The sequence below is a fragment of the Urocampus carinirostris genome, chromosome 13 (assembly GCF_059441175.1).
Source record: "Urocampus carinirostris isolate Australia breed hairy pipefish chromosome 13, RoL_Ucar_1.0, whole genome shotgun sequence".
Classification (NCBI taxonomy): Eukaryota; Metazoa; Chordata; class Actinopteri; order Syngnathiformes; family Syngnathidae; genus Urocampus; species Urocampus carinirostris.
The window spans coordinates 25,935,966-25,958,778 of NC_142361.1; the positions used below are offsets into that span (position 1 = coordinate 25,935,966).

At 41.5% G+C, this 22,813-nt stretch overlaps 1 protein-coding gene across 3 annotated transcripts in view; it reads left to right on the forward strand.

Moving 5' to 3' along the window:
• khdrbs2 (KH domain containing, RNA binding, signal transduction associated 2) overlaps window positions 1-22,813 on the forward strand; it is a 113,913-nt gene that overhangs the window by 42,091 nt on the left and 49,009 nt on the right. For all 3 annotated transcript variants that reach the window (XR_015852426.1, XM_088351141.1, XM_088351142.1), the window contains exon 4: window positions 13,709-13,855. Coding sequence is in view for 2 of the 3 variants with exons in the window: in XM_088351141.1 (XP_088207267.1) it covers window positions 13,709-13,855 (147 nt within the window). In the remaining variant the exon portion in view is untranslated. The remainder of the gene's footprint in view (window positions 1-13,708; window positions 13,856-22,813) is intronic.

Consider the following 22,813-nt stretch of genomic DNA (forward strand, 5'->3'; position numbering starts at 1 on the left):
GCTCGTTTTCTTAATTTTAGGGAAAAATATTGACAAGAAACAGGCATTTTCACACAGGGGCAGATTTATTTTCTTAAGTGAATTCCATCAAATTTTGACAAATTTTTGTCGAATTAGTCTAGTTAGTCTTGTCGACCCTCCCATCTTTTCGTCCCTGCTCCCATCTGTCTCCCTTCCTGTCTCTCTCCATCTCCCGTCTTTCGTCTTTTTGACACGTCGGGGCATCGGCCACCCCCCATGGGGCGTGCTGATTCCTCCCATGGGCGTGCTGACTTCCCCTCTGGGGGTGCTATCTCCTTCTCCCGTGGGCGCGCCGCCGCCTCCTCGCCGAAAGACGCCGCCATGTCTAAAGGACTCACAACAAGAAAGCTTATCAGCTCAAAGCAATGCCAAGCGTTTATCAAAACAAAGCCTAATTCCCTCGTCAGCAATCACAGGAATTCTGTTATCGAAAGACATCTTGCATTCCAGACAGCCTAACCTTCTAATTTACCCTGAAGAAAAACAGTCAGTGAATCTCTCTACTGCATCAAACTGAGTACATGTACTTATTTTGTAGTTAATTTTATAATATCCATTATAGTCAAATGTATAAAATCTTTCAATGGGGAAAACTGCACAGTAATGCATACAAGCAAAAAGATTAGTTGTTGCACAATAAAATACATAATGTAGATGGTTCCTGCTTTGTGGAAATTGACTAAATGGATGAAAATCGAGGGATCACTGTGTGCATATCCTTCTAGATACTTACCCGTATATACAGCAGTCAAAGACAATATTAAAATGTCCCCTTAAGTACAAGGAGAAACATTCTAAATACAACGTTTTAAAGCCAAGTCCTTTTTTTTATCAAAATATGATGCTCAGAGTCCACTCTCAAACTTAGTTTTATCAGTGTTATTATAGTGACCTTGGCACAGGAGTGTCTGATCTATCAAGGTCGTTTTTTTCTTTCTTTCCTTAATGAGTCGACTACAAAAATAAAGAGAGAGTGATGTCGGAGGTCGAGAACGTTTGCAATCAAATTGTTAAACCCCTGCGGGGTTGGCCCCATGCTTTGACCAATCTTCGGCTCCAATGCACCTGAGCTTTAACCTCCCCAGTTAATTAACAAGTAACGTTTCGAGTAATTGAAGAGTCTCCGCGGAGATTTTAACTCCACTTTCTTGTCACTGTGGAAAAGATGATGTACCTGTTACCAAAGACGAGCAGGAACATGTTCTGGTCTCCGATGCGTCTGTGTGATATTGATTTTGTCTACAGTCTGACATCCTTTTTGGGAGCTGACACATAACGGCAAAGATAGTGTTGTGTGCTTGTATCTACCATCTCTTTCAGTGGTGACTCACTTGGCTCCATCAGGTGGGCAACAGGGTGAAAGCTCAATTTGGAGGGCGCGTCGATATCGCACCTTGGGCTTGTTGTAGATCAACCGGATTAACACTGCACATTTCACATAATGGATGCGGGGCTTTAGAACATGCAATGAGAAATGTTTTCCTGGCTTGGCAAGCACTGGGGATATTTGCCACGGTTGGTATTGCAATTATCATAGGTTGTCATAAATAATCTACTTCAGGGGTCACTGATGTGGTGTCTGTGGACACCAGGTAGCCCCTTACAACACTTGAGAGCCCGCGGGCAATTCTGAAAATAGCTCTTCAGTCATTGTGATTTTGTAGGAAATTTGAGTTCAAACTGGCCTCACAAATGATTGACATGATCCATCTACCTACCTACCTACCTACCTACCTACCTACCTACCTACCTACCTACCTACCTACCTACCTACCTACCTACCTTCCTACCTACCTACCTACCTACCTACCTACCTACCTACCTATCTGTCAAGGAACGGACCAGGAAGCAGGAAGTGTGAACTCATTTTGCGTTTACGATCTGTTACTTTTATTTAGAAAATAAAAATTGTCCAACACGCAGGGACCAAAGACAAAAAAAAACAGGCTTACAGGCAATCACTCAGAACAAACAGGCACGAACAGGTCTTCAAGAAAGAAAGGCAGTAACTCAGAACAAACGGGCATGAACAGGTTTTTCCTCGAGTCAAACAAAACAATGGTAAGGCCACGGGCGGTCCCAAAACGAGCCCTTAAGAATCCCACACGCAATTAAGTCAATCTGTGTCAGCCGGTGTCAAGGGGCGGGACCAGCTGGGTGTCATGGCGACCATGCAGGACATGACACTACCTACCTACCTACCTACCTACCTACCTATCTATCTATCTATCAGGGTTGGGTAGGGTTACTTTAACTGGATTACTTTCAATTACTTTTGGATTACTCCAATACCAAATATGCTAATAAAAGACAAAAGAAACTAAATATGAATAAAATCATGACTCACAACACGTGGTAAGCTTTCTTTGCTGGCTTTGATCTCTTTGATCGCCGGCAAAAACATAAAATGCGACAGAAACTAAATGAAAATAAATCCAAACAGCTTGCCAACATCATTTTTGCCGTTCCATGTATTCCGTTACTCCCCAAGCCTGCACAAAATTTAGTCATTTTATTCATATTTATTTTATTTTGTCTTTATTAGCATATTTGGTATTGGAGTAATCCAAAAGTAATTGAAAGTAATCCAGTTAAAGTAACCCTACCCAACCCTGCTATCTATCTATCTATCTATCCATCTATTTATCTATCTACCCTGGTCATATCCCTCGAGGCGGGTGACCGACAGCAAGATAAACACATACAAAAACAAAGAAAATATAAAAGGGAAAAAGTAGCAAAAAACACAAACAAAAGTTTTTGGACCATGGCCAACCCAAATGCCCAAACACCCAAACAAGTTAGGCACCTTGGCACCTAAGTTGGTCATGCTTTCGTCCCTCCAGATGAAACGGGACACAAGAAAGCGGCCATGTCACTCGGGTTAGGGTAACACAACACACTCTTCTGTTCAACAGCAGGGCCCGACAGCTTTCACTGGTTTACCCCTGGCGCATCATACAGGTGCCCTGCCCTGCCCATCTGTGACACATGATCAGTGTCTTTAAATACATGATCCATTTTCCTCAAATTCTTTTGAAAATCCACCTATAATTTATACACAGGGTGGTCTAAAAGTCGTGGGCACATTTGAAGTCCCCATAGCTCCTTAACTATGAATTGTCACGGTTGCCATGGTGCCCAATTGGTCCCCGCCGTGTGGCGCCTGGTTCAGTCACGGTTGCCACGGCGCCCGATTGGCTCCGCCGATTGACACCAGCTGAAACGTGTTGACAGATTGCTGCCAGACTACTTAAACGCTGTCTTGTGAGTCGCCTGGTGTCAGAGAGTCTGCGAAACTCCTGTTAGACTCAGTTGTGATATGCCAAGTCCTGTGAATCTCCGTTTTTGCCTGAGTTTTTATCCTGTTTTATTTTTGGGCCGACCTGTTTGATTTTGACCACTCCTCAGTTCTGATTTCAATCTACCTCCGCGACCATCGATCCCCGGATCGAGTGGGCGCTCATTCCTCCTCTTCCCAATAAAATGTGAGTAACGTTACGCGATTGGGTTCTCATTCCTGTTTCCTGACCTGGTTTGTGACCTGAATGGTTTTAAGATTGAAGTCTAGTCCTGACACATTTATTTGTATAGCCCTCAAAGGACTGCACAGTCCACAATTACACCACGAAAAAAGTTGTGGCATTTTAAAGCTAATTACATTACGTTGTTTGTAAGGCTACTGATTTTTCTATTTCTTTTCAGACCCATTAATGGCATTCACTCAACCAGAAAATGCATTTATTGTGCTTGAATGTGCAAAAACTGAATCACTGACCATTGAACAACGTTTATTCGGAATAAAATCCCTAAAGAAGCCGCCAGACAGGAAGTTCATTGTGAGATGGTATATTCATATCGAATGGATGCTTATTCTAAGCTAAAAGAACGGGACGCCCTTCAACTTCAGAAGTTGGAACTGCTACAGTTAGTCCGACAGTTGAATGACAGTGATAAACCCGCTCGTTATGACTTTTGCATTGCAATGAATGAATGAATGAAAACTTTATTCGAACATTGAAATAAAAACAGAACAAAAACAATGACTCAACAACAAAATAATGTTACATCATATGTTCGAAAAGGGGTAGTAAGAAGCAAATGCTTATATTTGCTACCCCTTCATCTTCCCTAATAAATACACACATGATATAACAACAATTGTAATAAAATTAATAATAACGGTTATGATATAAGAATAGCAACAATAACAACAAAGGTAACCATAGTTTTAGACGCACTATTCCCAATCTCTCGTATCACTCATAGCCTAATTTTTTCATCTCTGTGTTCCGCCAGTAATGTTTTTTTCTATTTAAATTTGAACAAATGAATAGGTGGACATTGTTTGAGCTCGTCTTGTAAATTGTTCCAGAGTTTGACTCCACACACAGAAACACACATACTTTTCCTGGTGGTTCTCACCTTTGGTGGTTCTCACCTACAGCCCCTTAAGTTATAATTTCCCTCTTTCCGAATGAATCATTTATGGATGTTTTCTGGCACTATGTTTTTTGTTGACCTTAAATAGCAGTTGTGCAGTGAAAATTTTACTAAATCACCAATTTTAATAATTTGGACCGCAGGAATAAAATATTAGTATGATCTAGTTATCCTAACCTGTGTATGGTTCTAATTGCACGTTTCTGGAATGCAATGCAATGGAAAATAGACGACCACTGATTTGACAACCGGCTTGTTTTTAGCGATGAGGTTACTTACCATGGAAATGGCAAAGTTAACAAGCATGACATCTGCATATGGGGTCCTGGGGACTAACGTGAATTTTTTGAGCATCAGAGAGATTCCACAAAGTTATTTAAGTTTTGTGCTATGTCGAAGATATCTGTCTCGTAACAATACTTCTTTGAAAGAGCAACGGTCAATGGTGAGAATGCTGAAAAACTGTGTTGAGTAAAAAAGAGTCAGGTGACTTCCAACAGGATGGGGCGCCAACACACATGAGCCTCCGTGTTAGACGGTTTCTGAACACCACACTGCCAGTCAGATGGATTGGACAGTATGGGCAGAATCATCAAAATCTCATGTCCTGGCCATCCAGATCTCCATATCTCACACCATGCCATTTCTTTTAGTGTGACCCAGTGTGCTCATATTAAGCATCTTTGAACATTCCATACAAATTGAGATCACATATTTTGGAATTTACCAATTTGTCAGAAAACAGGACCCAATTGCGTTACGTTTCTCACACGTTTTATTTAAGAAAAGAGGAAGCTGGGCCCACGATCCGATGTTCGCTGGGCGTGGGACGCAAGTCTGTCACTACTCGGATTGTGATCCGAACACGGAAGTTGATCTTCCGTAGCGAGTGATGGCGGTGTCAGGGACGGAAAAACGGGTCGGTAGCTGGGACTGGGAGAGCAAGGTTTGGTCGGGGTCGGAAATGAGTCGTAAGCCAGAACGGGAGAATAGACGTAGTCGGGGACAAAAAGGGTCATAAGCCAGGACGGGAGAGCAGACGTGGTCAGGAGCAAAACAGGTCGTAGCTGGAGACAGACTGGAGCAAAAACGGGACAGGTGGGAGTCAGCGTCGAAAAAGGCTTGCCTAATATGAACTGAGGTTCACAGATGGACTTACCACAGGGGACAGACAGGACTGGGTTCAAATACAGACAGGGGGCCAATCAAAACCCACTTCGGTTGGCGCCAAATGAGCGGGCACAGGTGAGTCACATCAGTAATCATGACACCATTGGGTTTTTATATCCTTGATAGTTTCCAAGATATTTAATTTCAAAATGGGCTCAAGACTTTTGGAACTGCCTGTATGCTTGGCAAATACTGGGAATATATGCCACGGTTGGTCGAGCAATTATCATTGGCTGTCACAGGTAATTTACATCAGTGGTCACTGACACAGTGCCAGTGGGCACCAGGTAGCGCACTAAGAACACCTGAGTAGCCCACATGCCAGTTTTGAAAATAACTCAGCAGTCATAGCAATTTTCTAGGAAATTTGATTTCTAACTAGCAAGATCCCTGTCTTTAAATACACAGTTTTTTTTCCAAAATCATTTTGAATAATAATTCATATATGTACCGTAAATTCCAGACTACAAGCCGCTACTTTATTTCTGTATTCTAAACACTGAGGCTTACAACATCATGGGGCTTATTTGTTTTAAAAGTAGCAATACTTGGTTTCCTCTCTATCACTTTGTCATGCGTGCAAGGGATGGGAGAGCTTAACAAGAGTCGCATGGCTCAACATATGTAAAGGTTGCTATGATTGTACTGTCTTCTGATTTTTAGTCCGTATAGTACATTGAGTATTGTTTTGAGAAGGCTTTTGTCTTTCTCTTGCGTATATGTAAATGCAAATGTAATTAATATTGACTGCTGTGCTAGATGATTAGGATTGACAATTGCAGATACAGTCCACAAATGAGTGTCGTAATCGCGACACAATGTGTTACGTTTCTGTACTGCGAATTACCCCACTGATTTTTTTTTATATAGGAAATAATTGGAATGAGTTAATTTTATGGCTGTTTAAGCATGTGGCTTACAATCCGGTGCAGCGTGTACAAAGTTGAGTTTCTGAAGTCCGAAATTGATGGTAAATCACTCAGTGCCCTTATACAAGGCAGATTTTTTAGAGGTTGACAGAGCCTGATACAACCTGATTTCTCATAATTACAACTTGATAATAACATAATAATAACAAGGTAACAACTTAGTAATAACACGTTGTAATTTGAGATTGGGATATACAAACTGGTAGCACTTTGTGCTAATCAGTAACAAAAAAGTTAAAAAACATTTTTTAGAAAAAAAGGTGAGCTGTGATTGGTTATTTTCAAACCCTGATCAACTGTAATTGACAAAATGAACCGCTTTTTTCCATCTTCGCAACATTGCTAAAATTCGCCCTATGCTGCCTCGGTCGGATGCGGAGATTATAATTCATGCGTTTGTTACCTCCCGTCTCGATTACTGTAATGCACTACTCTCCGGTCTTCCGAAGTCCAAAATCAAGAGCCTTCAGCTGGTACAAAATGCTGCAGGGAGGCTTTTAACTAAGACAAGGAAGTTTGATCACATTACCCCGATTTTAGCTAACCTGAATTGGCTCCCTGTTAGCTTAAGATGTGATTTTAGGGTTCTGTTGGTATTATACAAAATCATGCATGGACTTGCTCCCTCATATCTTTCAGATTAAATTTCCCCCTATGTTCCGGTCTGGAGCCTTCACTCTGAAAATGCTGGTCTACTAGTGACCCCAAGAGCCAAGAAGAGATCCGCAGGTTAGAGAGCGTTCTCCATTCAGGCCCCGATGCAGTGGAATGGTCTTATCCCCTGAGATTCGACCCGCAACCTCAGTGGAACTGTTTAAATCTAAGCTTAAAACACATTGCTCTTCTACAGCATTTGAATAACCTATATTTTATGTTGACAATATCTGTGTATTATTTATTATTGCAACAGCCATTGGTCATCCTGGAAGGGGGATTACCTCATGAGCAGTCGCTTCTCAAGGTTTCTTCATTTTCCTCATGTTGAGGTTTTTGAGTTTTTCCTTGCCCTCGTGTAGGTTTTAGATCAGGGGATGGTGTCATAATAGTATGTGGTTTGCAATAATCTGTGGTCTGTGCAGCCCTTTGAGACTCTTTGTGATTAAGGGCAGCAAAAATAAACATGACTTGACTTGACATGTTAACAGCAATGGAAGAGAACATTGGGCTTCCCTATTTACTCTTTTTAATTTCACTCGCCAGGGTGCTGAGTGAATCAAATAAATAAAGAAAATGAACACAGGCAAGCAATATTTTGCTATTTACTGTATCTATGTATTATAATAACACATTTTTGAGTGGTTTACGTCCTTGTCTGGCAATGCAAATAATAGAATATCCGAACTTAAAAACACAGAAGAAGCCTCCCAGCGTTTATGCCCTTGAGCAAGACACTCAAAACCTAAAGTGTTCTCTGAGGTCGCCGTCTGTTTACTTGCACAGCGACAGAACGAGTTACTACGGCGGTGACATCATCAATAAGACATAAGTTTATGAATGACAAAAGCGGTTTTAAATGAATAATGCCCCGGGTGTCGCTTTAAAACTGCAAAGCCACTCAGCGTTATCCTCAAATCTTTTTCCTTCTCTTGTTGTTTAAACTGACTCGGCTTTCTCGTTAATCCTTAATCCCGGGGTGCTTTAAAGCGGCCTGTCTTTTTTTTAAATTTAACTGTAAATTTCTTGTTACATACCAGAGGTGGACCCAAATGTGGGGAAGCAATAACCAAGGTAGGCGTCTCAAAAAAGAAAAGAAAAAACAAGCGGGAAAAACTATTGTGGTCTTAAAACAATAACCAAATATCCAAACCTGCCAATTCAGAGCACCTGTGACTGCTTAGTTGGCGCCAATAACCCGGACAGCTGATTGGCAGATGTACTCCTTTTAAACCCCCGACTTCCAAGAGATCCCTGTGGATTTCCGGTTTCCAACATGGCGGCGCGTGTTTACGTTGCGGCTGATTGTTACCCGGTTATCCTACTACTTACAACTGTCCTCCTGCTTTCCTTTTTGGATACATGCGTGGCCAATAAGACTTACAGTCGGGAGGAGCTCATCCGACTAGGTGGGTGTCTAAATTTCGACTTTTCGGGCACTTTTTATACCACCCACGACATCCCAAATGAGCTCCAAAGGGACTCGGGTTCGCCCTGCTTTCCCGCTCCACCGAAGAAAAAGAAGAAAAATCGGAGACGAAGACGGCGAAAAGATAGAAAACAGAAGCGAGGATGTCGTGCAGGGAAGCGTGTGAAGTTGATGGAGCAACGACATGAAGATCTGTCTAATCCAACCATCATTTCTTCGTCGATTCTACGAGTAAACCGACAACCGAAGCCCAACGCACACAACCGGCATCTCGTGACGATCTCTACAAAGGCTACAGCTAAATCAAATGATTCAAAGCTAAAATTTGGTCTTTTGAATGTTAGATCGCTCGCTCCTAAAGCTTTACTTGTAGATAATATTATTCGTGATTATAAACTTAACTGTATTGGTCTCTGTGAAACGTGGTTACGCCCGGATGAGTATTTAGCTCTAAATTATGCTTCTCCCCCAGATTACGAGAGCAGCCATATAGCACGCACGTTGAAAAAGGGTGGCGGTGTCGCGCTAATCTCTGAAAAATCGCTTAAATTTAATCCACGTACCTCTAATAATTACAAAACGTTTGAGGCTCTTGTGATGCGGTCCCCCCTATTGTCAATTGACGTAATAACTATCTATCGCGCACCAGGACCATACACAACTTTCTTGACGAATTCGCCGAACTTCTGTCTGAACTAGTAACCTACGCAGACAAAATTATTATTATGGGGGACTTTAACATTCATATGAACTCTCCACTCAGTTCACTCACTGTTGCGTTTCAGTCTATAATTGATGCTTTTGGTTTTAATCAACTGGTTGATTTGCCAACCCATAAAGATGGAAACACGCTCGACTTGGTTCTGACTCGAGGAGTTTCAACCTCAAACATGGCGGTGCTATCGTGTACTACAGTTATCTCGGATCATTATTTAGTTACATTTGAGGTGCTAGCTAAATGTAGTACCAAAAAAACAGAAGGATTCACCGGACGCAATATAAGCACAGGCACAGTTTCTGAGCTCTCCGATATTCTTCCAGGAGCAGTTGCGTCCTTTCCTTCATACATAGGCTCCATCGAACCACTCCTAAATGAATTTAACGCTACCCTGGCCAATGCCCTGGATTTAGTTGCGCCCATCCGGCATAAATTACGACCTAAAAGACGCACACCTTGGTTTAATGATGAAACTAGATCCCTTAAACGAGAATGCAGGAAATCTGAAAGAAAATGGCGCGCTACCAAGCTTGAAGTTTTCCATCAAATCTGGTGTGATAGTTTGTTGAAGTATAAAGCGGCCCTGGCCTCTGCAAAATCAGCCTACCTTTCGAAAGTGATTGCGTCACAAAAGAACAATCCCAAGGCCCTTTTTGACACTGTAGCATCACTTACAAGGCAACAGACTATCCCAGATAGCTCCACCCATTCTGCTCACGACATAATGGTCTTCTTTACTAAGAAGATCCAGAGCATACAGGAAGAAATTGCTAAAGACAATATTAATTCAACACATAATAAAGCACTCAAATCCCTAGATGCACGACATGGTGGCTGTCCAGGGACTTGGTCCCATTTTAGTGAACTGTCACTCGAAAATCTTAAACAGATGGTGAATACTGCCAAACCGACGACTTGCCAGTTCGACCCACTTCCAGGTTCACTTATTAAAGGTCTCTTTGGCGTTCTTGCACCTTCAGTTCTAAATATTTTAAACATATCACTCGCCTCTGGTGTAGTTCCAGCTGCTTTTAAGTCCGCTGTCATTAAACCCACACTGAAACGACCCAACCTAGATCCAGAAAACTTATGTAATTATAGACCTGTGTCAAACCTACCGTTTCTTTCTAAAATACTTGAAAAAGTAGTGGCACAGCAGCTGAATGATTTCATGTCCGATAACAATCTCTTTGAATCGATGCAATCAGGATTCAGGGCTAACCACTCTACTGAGACAGCTCTGATAAAGGTAACCAATGATCTCCTACGGGCAATGGACTCGGGCGCATCATCACTTTTGCTGCTGCTGGACATTAGTGCTGCATTTGACACAGTGGACCATATTATCTTGCTAGAACGGTTGGAAAAATGGATTGGTCTCTCAGGAAACGTCCTATTATGGTTCAGATCTTACCTCTCAGATAGGACACACTGCGTTAAATATGGCGAATTGACATCTGAGCCATTTAGTGTAACTTGTGGTGTTCCGCAGGGTTCAGTGCTTGGCCCCCTTCTCTTCAGCATTTATATGCTTCCACTAGGTGATATTATTCGCAAGTATAACATCAGTTTCCATTGTTACGCAGATGACACTCAACTCTATCTCCCGATGGAGGAATCTACCACACTAAACTGTGGAACTTTGGAGGCCTGCCTCACTGAGATAAAAGAGTGGATGTCACTCAATTTCCTGCGTCTTAACCCTGAAAAGACTGAAATGTTAGTAATTGGTCCTTCTAAGTCCCGTGACTTATTCTCTAAAACCGCAGTGAACTTGGACAATTGCCACATCACACAGAGTGACTCACTTAAAAATTTAGGTGTCATTTTCGACCCTGATCTGTCCTTTCAAACACATGTGAAGAAAATTACTAGAACCGCTTTCTTCCATCTCCGTAACATTGCTAAAATTCGTCCTATACTTTCTCAGTCGGATGCGGAAATCATAATTCATGCGTTTGTTACCTCCCGTCTCGACTACTGTAATGCACTACTTTCCGGTCTTCCGATGACCAGACTCAAGAGTCTTCAGCTGGTACAAAATGCTGCAGCGAGGCTTTTAACAAGGACAAAAAAGTATGATCACATCACCCCAATTTTGGCTAACCTGCATTGGCTCCCTGTTAGCCTAAGATGCGATTTTAAGGTTCTCCTACTACTATACAAAATCATACATGGACTTTCCCCCTCGTATCTTTCAGATCTGATCTGCCCTTATGTCCCGGCCCGAAGCCTTCGTTCCGAGAGCGCCGGTCTCCTGGTGATCCCAAGAGCCAAGAAGTGTTCCGCTGGTTCGAGAGCGTTCTCCATCCGGGCACCGGTGTTGTGGAATGCTCTTCCCCCTGATATCCGATCTGCAACCTCGGTGGAAATGTTTAAATCTAGGCTTAAAACTCACTTCTACTCTATAGCATACGAGTAACCTAATCTTCTTATATGTAATAACTTGTGAAGCCCTTAGAGACTAATTGTGATTAAGGGCTATACAAATAAAAATGACTTGACTTGACTAGATCGTTATGCGAACCGTTGCTCCCAGCTCTGTAAGCTCTTACGTCAGACTCTGTTCCTGCCCCGCTTTTTTCTGCCTGATCCTCGTTGCCAACCTGTTTCCAGACCCGACTCTGCCCCATTCTGCCGGTCTGTTACCCGATCCGTTTTGCCCCGCTTTAAATTACAATACATTTAGAATAAATTAAATATTAAATCACTAACTTTTTGTATGGATCCCCGTTTTCTTTCTAGATATTTTTGAAAACTTTCCTGAAGTAATATACAATATTTTTGTTGACGTTTTTTACCAAACCTAATTTGGACACTGTTAAGCAGCTAGTTTTTATTCTTAATTTTTTTTTGGGTGAACGACATGTGAAAATGCGTATTTACCTCAGGTTTTGTGGACTGTATTGCTGCTATAGAGAAAGGAAGAGAAGTGCCCTCTTTAGATTTCTTGATAATTGCAAGCTTCGTTTCCATAGTTATCATGTTTTTGCTTCTCTCTTTAGCATCACTGCAAACCTTGGGACTGATAGTGAATTGCTAATAATTTTCCAGATCGTCGATTGGTTACGGCTATATTTATTAGCGAGGGTAATGATGCGTGTGCTTTCTTTATATGGATTTATTATGTCAAGCTTCATTTCAATGGTTATCATGGTTTGATCATCACCCTTTATCATTACTGGAAATCTTAGTCTTGGCTAATAAAAATGCGGGACAAAAATACAGAATTATATTGCTGTCTCGCAACGTCTTAAGAAAATACACAAACCGTATCGCGTAAAGGAAAACGACCCTCCACAGAAAAGTCCCTTTATCCCCTTATGTCGCATCCTTCAGCCGAGGGATGGGGAACATGAGAACCATGACTAGGTTTCCATGTTTTCTGGCTGCGGAGACGATGCGGTGGCATCCAGCCTTGTTGGTCGCTATCGTCCTCAGGCGGCCTAGGCTGGCAAGGCCTTCCCCTCATTTGAACACCTTGGTGTTTCAAATCTTTATTATACAGCTAGAGAGTCTGGTCACTTACTGTGCCTGTCAATTAGTAGTAGGTGGAGTCAATTTGGGGTATTTCCTCTACAATTGGCTGAAAACATTCTATTCCAAACCTGTAAGTGAAAATGTTGTAAGGCTGGTGTCACGACTGGAACAAGCAGTGGATCCAAATGCGAAACGTTTCACACAATGCTTTATTGAGGGATCGGGTAATTCAGGGCGAGAGGAAAAGATAGCGATCTAAGGCTCGCTGGACAGGAGGAGCGGGAAGCCCTCGCGGCCGGTGACAGGTGGAAAGTCGGTTAGCCGGGACAGGAGAACGAAACGTGGTCGTGGATTGTAAGCAAGTCGGGTAGCCGAGACAGGAGGAAAAAGTGCGTTCGGAGATCGGAAGAAAGTCGGGTAGCCAGGACAGGAGAACGAAGCGTGGTCGGGGATCGGAAGCAATTCAGGTAACCGGATGTGATCGGGAAGCCAGGGACAGGGGATCAATACAGGAAACAGGGGACGGAATCAGGCAGGATGCAGGAACAAGTCTGAATCAAAGCGGGAGCCAAAGTCAAAAAGTGCTTTCGTTGCATGTGAGGAGGTTCGCTGACGGACTGACAAAGAGTGACCGAGAATGAAGTGCTTGAATAGGGAGAGGGGTAATTAGGAAACGGGTGGCAGCTGGGGCTGAAAGGGTGAGCACAGGTGAGGGCAAATACAAATGACAGAATCGTGACAGTTGGAATACCGTATCCAAGGTTCTTCTGCATTTAAATCTATGAACATTGTTCAGCGGAATGTAATTCATATATAAAACTTCAGATTTACCGGACACTTATCTTGACTTTCCTTCACCCACAGGAAGAAGAATTAAGAAACAGCAGAGAGGCCAAATACGCACATCTGAACCACGATCTTCACGTTTTAATTGAAGTCTTTGCTCCGCCGGGCGAGGCCTATTCCCGTATGAGCCACGCTTTGGAGGAGATTAAAAAATTCCTTGTTCCGGTAAGTGAAGCGTTTTACATCATTGTTTCAAAGAGCAACTTCATTTCTTGTAGAACTTCTGCCTCAATGTCACCGCATTTCACTTTGATGTCTCAGTCGCTCTTACCGGTATCAAAATAAAGCACGCTATTTAGAGTTGTTTGCAAGGAGTCATGCTGTCCTTGATGTGTTTTCATCCAAACAAGACATAAATACATGATGGGCCTACTGAAACATTTATATACATTTATTCCACAGTGCATTTAAACAGCCATGAAAATGTAGCTAAATAGAGGTGTGTGTAATTGTGCTATGGCCGATCTGGAGATATTCCGGTAATCATAGTTTGTAAGACAAGCCGCCCAAATTAGTTTTATGGAGTTTCATGTCGTTTCTACTTTAATTTCTTAAATAGTTGACCCCAGGATATGGTGTTCCCACCTTATGATGTTTTCACTTCAAGATGTGGATTAAAAAATTGTGTTTGTTTCTTGTTGCTGTATTCCCCAAAGACTTGTAAAATGTTAACTTTGTGGTTTTCGGGTATTTGACGAGGATGCTTGTTTTTTATTCCATGATGTCATATAAGATGCTGGTCTGCTCTTGGTGGGTGTCATCATGAAACTGCAGATAAAAAATTGGCGGAATACTTTCCACAATGCCTTTCTCTTCGCAATACTGTTTTGTTTATTTTTGTACCGCGTTTATAAGCTATGACTAAGACTTGCAGTGATGATGGAGGGAGAAGAAAAAAACATGATAACCATGGAAATGAAGCTTGAGAAAATAAAGCAATGTGAAGAAAGCACACACATCTTTACCCTCGGTAATAACTATCAACCATTGGGACCGTTAATAACATTAAGGGGGTAATTGATGCAAATAAGTCAGAAGGACATGAAAATCCTTGCAAGTAGTATTAAAATCGGTTAAAATTCTTATCTGTCGTTTCCCTACACACTCTGTATCCACCTGCTTACGCCACTGTACCAGCTAATGTCATGTCACACAAAAGGTAAATAAAGTTTACATGTATATTATTATTTAGAGTTTTATTTAAATATGTACACAAATATTAGATACAAGTAGCATTTACTCCATGCTATTTTGTTATTTTAATACAGGGGTGTCCAAACTTTTCAGAAAGCGGGCCAGCTTAGGTGAGCTGAAAATTTATGAGGGCCGACTATTCAGCCTAGCATTCTTTGAACAGACTATAATAAATTCATCCTCTGTGAAAGGTTTGCAGTACTTGGCCATCAGCGTAGCGACCTTATAGCTCGCCTTTGTAGTATTTTCATTTGACTCGCAGGGTCTCGTGAAAAAGGGCTGCTGTGCCGTTAAAACAGCTTCTGTTTTGTTTCAAGTTAGCTTTCTGTTGTTAGCATGATTTGTCTGGCATTGCCTCTTGATTCTATATTTTTTTAAAACAGACAAGAATTATGCAGAAGCAGTTGTTTCGGATTTCGGTGAAAAATACTCCAATTTCGACTTGTACTGGAAGCGCCAGTGTCAGGACCAGAACGGAGACAGGACCCACTTGCATTGTGTTTCTCACAAGTTTTATTGGAAGAAAGAGAAAGGGTTGCGCCCACGATCCAGTGATTGCCGGACGCGGGAAGCAGGTCGCTCTGAACACGGAACTGGATCTTCCGTGGCGAGCGATGGCTGTGTCGGGAACGGAAAAACGGGTCAGTAGCCAGGAAAGGAGAGCAAAAACGTGGTCGAGATCGGAAACAAGTCGAAAGCCAGGAAAGGAGAAAAGACGTGGTCGGTGCAAAAAGAGGTCAAAAGCCTGGACGGAAGAGTAGACGTTGTCAGGATCTAAAACGGGTCGAAGCCGGGGAAAAGACGGGAGCAAATACCAGGTAGGAGTCAGGGTCGAAAAAGGCTTGCCTAGTGTTAACTGAGGTTCGCAGACGGACTGACAAACGGGGACAGACAAAAGTGGGTTTGAATAGGGACAGGGAGCCAATCAGAGTCCGAAGTAGTTGGCGACAAAGGGCAAAGGTAATTCACATTGGTAATCATGACAGGCAGTCCTCACTGTCAACTTTTCTTTTTTTAAATTTTCAGTCACCATGTCGGCAATGGGGTGAGCTAAAATTCTGACATAAAGCCAAAAGCAAAGTAGTTGATAAAATATATATACATTTTTTTTTTTTACATTTATTTCATACTGCGGTCGACATTATTGGTTGGCCTCATATTATTAAATTTAGAAAAAAGGCTGCAGACCAGTAAAGATTTGATTGGCTTGACTTTGGACAGGCCTATATTAATATCTTTACAGGGCGTATTGGGCTTTTGGAACGCTTTAGTCAATAACCGTAGGTTTCTATCCCCCGCCATACAGCAATTACAATTTATGACCCCCATATTAGAACTGATTATTGTCTCATCCCGGGGGACAACTGTCTTAAGCAGTATGATGGAAAATATATTAAACACTGAAATAAGTAGTGGTCATTATGCAGGATGAGCCAGATTCCATACAGAGCAATTTTGTCACAAAAAAGAATTTAACTATAATTAATAAGCCTAGTGCGTTATTGTGCTACGGCCAAGCTTCAAAAATTTATCACCGTTCGTAAATGTGACAAACTACACAATTTTGTTTAATGGAGTTCATGCTGTTTCTCCATACAAGTATCTGTGCAACTGTGCCAGGAAGATAATTATCCCTGAATGTGTCCAAAGCACTTTGAGTATACATTTACTAAATCCACATAAATGCAAAGTGGGCATTATGCAAACTGGAACAGATTGTATGGGAAGCAAATTTATTAAAAATGAATACATAAATGAAAGAATATAGTGTTACGTTAGGATCCCAGTGACATATGGTAAAAGCCAGCTGTGTGACTTTTGGTTTTTCCCTTCAGGGGTGGCAACAACTGGTCACTCTAAATAATGATTTTTTTTTTGCTTTTTTGTTATTACTCATTTAGAATTTCCAGTGTTTTTACAAGGAAAAATAATATATATATTCAGATTTCTCAATTGAAAAATGTTACAATCTACCAAAAAAAAACTACTTAACTTTTGACATGATTTAAAGGATAAATTCTGTTTCAGTTTACAAGTTGACTTGCCAGAAGGATGGACTTATAATAATAATAATAATAATACATTGTATTTCGAAGCGCCTTTCAGGACACCCAAGGTCGCTGTACATATGAGTAGGACACAACAATAAACGAAGAGTAAAACAAGCAAGTGATGAATAGCCAATAAAACATATTGTAGTTGAAAGGGGCGGTGTGTGAGGCATATGGTCAAGAATAGGCAAGTCGTAAGAGGTGAGTTTTGAGTCCGTAATTAAAGGTGGACAGGGTCACAGAATTTCGGAGTTCAGGCGGCAATGAGTTCCAGAGTTGGGGGGCAGAGAGGCTGAAAGCTCTGCTCCCCATGGAGCTGAGGCGGGAGGAGGTATAGTGAGATAGAGGGAAGAAGATGATCCGATGGTGCGGGATGGTGCGTGGCAATGTGAAGGAGGTCAAAGAGGTAGGGAGGGGCAAGGTTATGGATGGCCATGTCGGTGTAGAGCAGGATTTTGTTGTTGATTCTATGGTTAATTGGGAGCCAGTGGAATTGCTGAAGGACAAAGGTGATGTGATGGCGAGCGGGGGTTTTGGTGATGATGCGTGCAGCAGAGTTATGGACCTGCTGAAGTTTATGGAGGGACTTTTGCGGTAAGCTGTAGAGTAGGGAGGGATGAGGGAGGGGAAACGGTTGATGGAGCACAGGTGCAAGTAGGCTGACCAGGTGATGTTATTTATATAAGAGCTAAAAGAGAGTTTGTTATAGAGGATGACTTACGCTATATATGGATGAATACAACTGTGGCACTGGCTGGGAGGATTGGTGGTTTGGCCCAGGGTTGGATTCCAGCTACTGCAGCCCCCAGTGTGGAGTTTGCATGTTCTCTTCATGCCTGCATGGCTTTCCTCCGGACACTCTGGTTTCCTCCCACATTCTGAAAACATGCAAGTCAGGGTAATTGGCCGCTCCAAATTGTCCCCAGGTGTGAATGAGCGAGCGGGTGAGTTGTCTGTCTCTGTGTGCCCCGTGACTGGCTTGCAACCAGTTCAGGGTGTCCCTTCCCACTGCCCAAAGACAGCCGGGATGGGCTCCAGCACCCCTGCGACCCTAATGAGGATAAGCTTTGCAGAAAATGGATGGATGGACAACTGTGGCATAAACTATATATGTACGTGTACAGTTGGAGCAAATTCGTAATGGAGGCAGAAAAATAAAAGGAAATGTCAACTAATACACATGAGGCTTTTTTTAAGCGAGTAAGCTGAGTGAACCATTCGTCTCTGTATTTCTAGTCCACGGGGCTTTACGGCATCAAAATATCCTAGATGAGGAAAACTGATTCATCGTGTTAGGCACTAGTACATATACTGTATATATGGATCCTACTCCGCGAAAATTCACTTAATACAGGTGGTTATCTAATAGATTAACTGCGAAAATCGATGGAATACTGTACACCAATTCCTCCAGGACAAATTTAAGCATCATACCAACCTGTATCCATTAAAATGTCAATGCTTTTTATGTGACCTGACCTGATCCCATTGAACAAGTTAACAAGTGACAACATAATACGGCTGCAGTTGTGCATGTAGTTATTCAGGATGGCGCGCATTGTGAGGATTTTTTGCAAAGCTCCTTCGGCTGATAAGCTTGGTGAACAATGCCTGCTGCGCCGGGCGAAGATTTATGTCCGCCGAGCAGTGCGTTTAAGAGTCTTAACCAGTGTCGATGTGATAATAAGATCAAGAAGAGTAATTGCGGAGCATAAAGCAGTGATAGCTCACCGATAGAGCTGACAGGAGTTTAGTCACTCTTCTGCATTTGTGGAGGGCTCAACAAAGGCCCCCACTGCGGATATGCTTGACATGAATTACCATTGCCATGAAGTGGGTACATTTTTGGTTCCTGGTGTTGGGAATTAAATATCAAAATGTACCGTTAACCAAATTGTTCGAATTAGTTATCTGACTCCATTAACCAAACACAGCCTACATTCACCCAACAATTTATGCGCGCTCGTTTCTTCAGGGGAAAAATAAACAGGAAAGCCGAAATTTCCACACGGGGACAGATTTATTTTCCCTAACAATTTAACTAAGTGTACTCCATCCATCGAATTACTGACGTTTGTGTCTCTGGGAAGCCTTCTTCTGAAGTTCTTTAGCTTTTTCCTATTGGCCATCTTCTCCCCGCATAATGGTGTGGCGGCTCCTCCCATGCGCGTGCCACGGAAACCCAAGACGGGCTTCACAATCTCATAGACGAGCGTCTTGATGTCTGAAACATTCTGTGTCAGCACACTCAACTAGACAAAATATTCTGCATTTGGAACAACCTGACCTGTCATTGAACTAAAGCCCACTTGGTGAAAATCTTCATTGCATTATAAGTCAATCGTATAAAATCCTTTATAGTCAAATGTATAAAATCCTTTATGGTCAAATGTATAAAATCCTTCACTGGACTGAGCCTTTATCATATTTATAGAGCATTCCCCCAATTTTTGCGACGTTAATCTGTTCTATAACCATTACTACTAAGCAAAATTCCGCCAAATCGTATATACAAGGCTGTCTCTGAGAATTGCAAGAGTTTGATAAAATGCATTTTTTTCTGCAATGCAACTAAAAAAAACAAAAATGTCATATATTCTGGATTCATTACGTATTAACTAAGCTTTTTATTAATTTAAGCATTGGAATGAAGCAGATTATTGCGTAGAGCCCACTAGTATACTTTTACGTAGTAATATAATATTTTGATATTTTATTTTTTGACATAATCAGGAAAATTACAACAATAAAAGACCTTCAATAAATCAGTTAATTTGAATAATAATTTTATCACAATATCTTAATTTCCAGGTACAGTCCCAAACAATAAGGTAACACAATTATTCCTATTATTTGTGTGCATTTTTACGCAGCTGCACTCATCCAGTATTTTTTGAGACAACAAATCACTCTTGACTTGTGGTACAAAGACGAATTATACACACGAATTTTGGCTCACCCGCTAAAAAAAGAGCATGTGTGTAACAATACACGCAAACTTTCCCCCCCAAAAAATAATGTAGTCTATTTCTCCATGACATTTTTATTTTATTTTCTGCCCCCATATGCCACAGTTGTATCCATCCATATATACTGTAAGTCCATGCTTTTGGCAAGCCACGTGCAAGAAAAACTCGTAAACAGAAGGGGAGCGATAAAACACTCTTATGGTGTGACAGCAAACAAGCACTGTGATTTGTTAACTTTGGTGAGTGACAAGAATTAAATCATCCTATAATTACTGTCAAACTTGATACGTGGAAACAATGTCTATTTGCGTAAACATGTTGAGTATGCTTGGCTCCTACCCCTTGATCGGATTACTCGCAAATGCCATGTAAACCGTGTTATTCGATTGTCACCAGCCATGTAAACGTTTGATTTAGATTACACCAATCATCCAAGGGCACAGAAAACGGTCCTCTGATTGGCTTGAGTGTACTGGCGCTTGTAAAATGACCTCGTGATCTTCTGCAAAATCTATTAACTCAGTTAATACCATAACATATAAATACGTTTTCAGGCGCGCCAAAACTTTCATTTTAAAAAACTATTGCAAAGGGTATGGCGTTGATCATTGGTAAGTATTAAGCCTCTGGGATGAATTTTCAGTATGATAAATTACCATTGGACGGCAGGAGTTTCTTTGATCATATCTTTGTCCACACATCAAGGAAACCCAACTTCATAGTGTTTCTTCCTGTATCCGGCGAATGAGTGTAGTTAGGCAGCCCCGTATGCCTAGTAGGCGTAGTGAAGCAGTTTGGTGAGAGATATGATTATTCCTTTCAATAAAAGATGACGAAGTACGGTCGTCATGGTCTGGTCAGAGAGGGATGACGGTCGTGCACCTCCACAGGGACGCAATCACCCAAGGGAACGTGATTGCCACAGTGACCAACATTGTGGGAAAGTTCTTGCAAAGTTCAAGCATTGTCCCATGCATAGTTCAGTGTTGTTGCAATAAAATGTAATTTTGCTAGTACCTTGGTGTTTATGTAAAGCATTATTTAGATATTAAAGGCATCACAAATGCAAAAAAAACACTGAAGTGAAAGTTCTGCTTGATACACATACTCTCCTATAAAGCCGTTTTTCTTGGAAACAAGTATTTTTAAGAAACTTGGCAATGTTAAGCTGTTGTTAAGTAAACAATGGTAAGAGCTAGAAACATACTTTATTGCCACTGAAAGATGAGGATTCAAGCTTTTTCTTGATTTGTGCTATGCCTGTATACATGTAGCTCCAAACCTTTTTGTAGAAGATGAGCTAAAATGGATAAGTGGTTAGGAATCAAGCCAAAACCTCAGCCCCAGAAGAAACCTTCAAAAGTAGCTGACAAAATTGATGACGCTACAAAACGTAAATGTACATTAAAAGCATCGTGGAAAGAGGAGTTCACGTGGCTTGTAGCAGACAACGCAACGCAAACATTGCATGAATGAAGAGGAGTTAAAACAGCTACCTACTGATGGCAGAGGGAAAACAGCGATCTCATATACATGCAATGAATGTTATGAGTAGATTTATAATAAACTTAGTTTTAAAGTGTTGTTCTGTTATATATTCTGATTATCAATCCTTAATACTTTGCAACAATAGGGTTTTTTGCGATTAGTCATCTTATTGTGTTTCAAGTTGGGAAAAATGTGGCAGGCAACTTTTCAGAGTTGTCTGCCCTGGTAGCCTGTAACCTTTTGTCATGAGTTTCAGACACTGCCTTGTAGCGTGAAAAATACTCCACTGCCTTGAAATGGTTCAGTCAATTTATCTCCTAGATGTGGCTTAAGTTAAAACATCCCATCCAGAATACAATTTAAAATGTATTCTCATAATTTTGTATTTTCTCATCAGTTGAACACACGACCATCACATTTTGATAGATTAACTCGAAACCAATAAAAAATGGCAAAATATGGCTGAAACCAGCTCTACCCATTTGAGAAATATGTCTGGTGCTGAATGAGTTCATAGAAATAAATCCATATTGCACCAAGGATGCAAAGTCCACCCGCAAAATCACAAAGGAATAACATGGTTTTAAAATAGACTAAGAGAGTGCAGATTGTTGTGTTTGCACCAGAAATGAACGGACACACAAAGGAGCCAGCAGTTTAAACAGTTTACAAAAAGCCCCATATTGTCTTGACGGAACGTGACCGGCATCGCCCGGCGCAAGAACCCCTTCCGCATCCGGTTCGGTAACGGGCGAAGTGCATCACAAACGGTCAGAATTAATCTCGGCGAGCAAACATTCTGACCCCGAGCGCCTCTGCACGGTTTATCTTTGTGTACTCACGCTAACGCCTCTGTCAACAGTCAACATTTACAAGGTCTGGCACATTTATAGCGCTTTGAATAAACCGCCAGCTTTCCAATTAAAAGACCTGCCAGTCTGAGTTCAAACCAACAGAATGCCGTCGGCCATATTAATTCATGAACGAGCGCGCGGCTTGTCAAATGTTCTGCGAGGGTTATTTTTTTCACATCGATGCGTGAGTGTCGACTAAATTTGAACGCGGGGGGGAAAAATGGACTAAAGCATCCTGTTGGTGTCGTCTGTAAGCCAAGTTTGTGCATTGGAAAGATCAATTCACTTTCAGTGTGCGGATGTAGTGTGGCAGGAGTTAATTCTTCATCTGATTGGCATTCCTGCTTGATTAGCTTTTCAATGCTAACATTGAAGGATTTGTTATGAAATATTTGTACAATTTATACTACATTTATTTAATAAAATAAGCTGTGTAACATCAAAGCTACCTATTCTTAAATGCTAATTATCAGGCCTATTGTCATTTTACAGATTTTAATCACCTGTGCCCGCTCATTTGGCGCCAACCGCCGCGGGTTTCAATTGGCTCCCTGTCACTATTTAAAT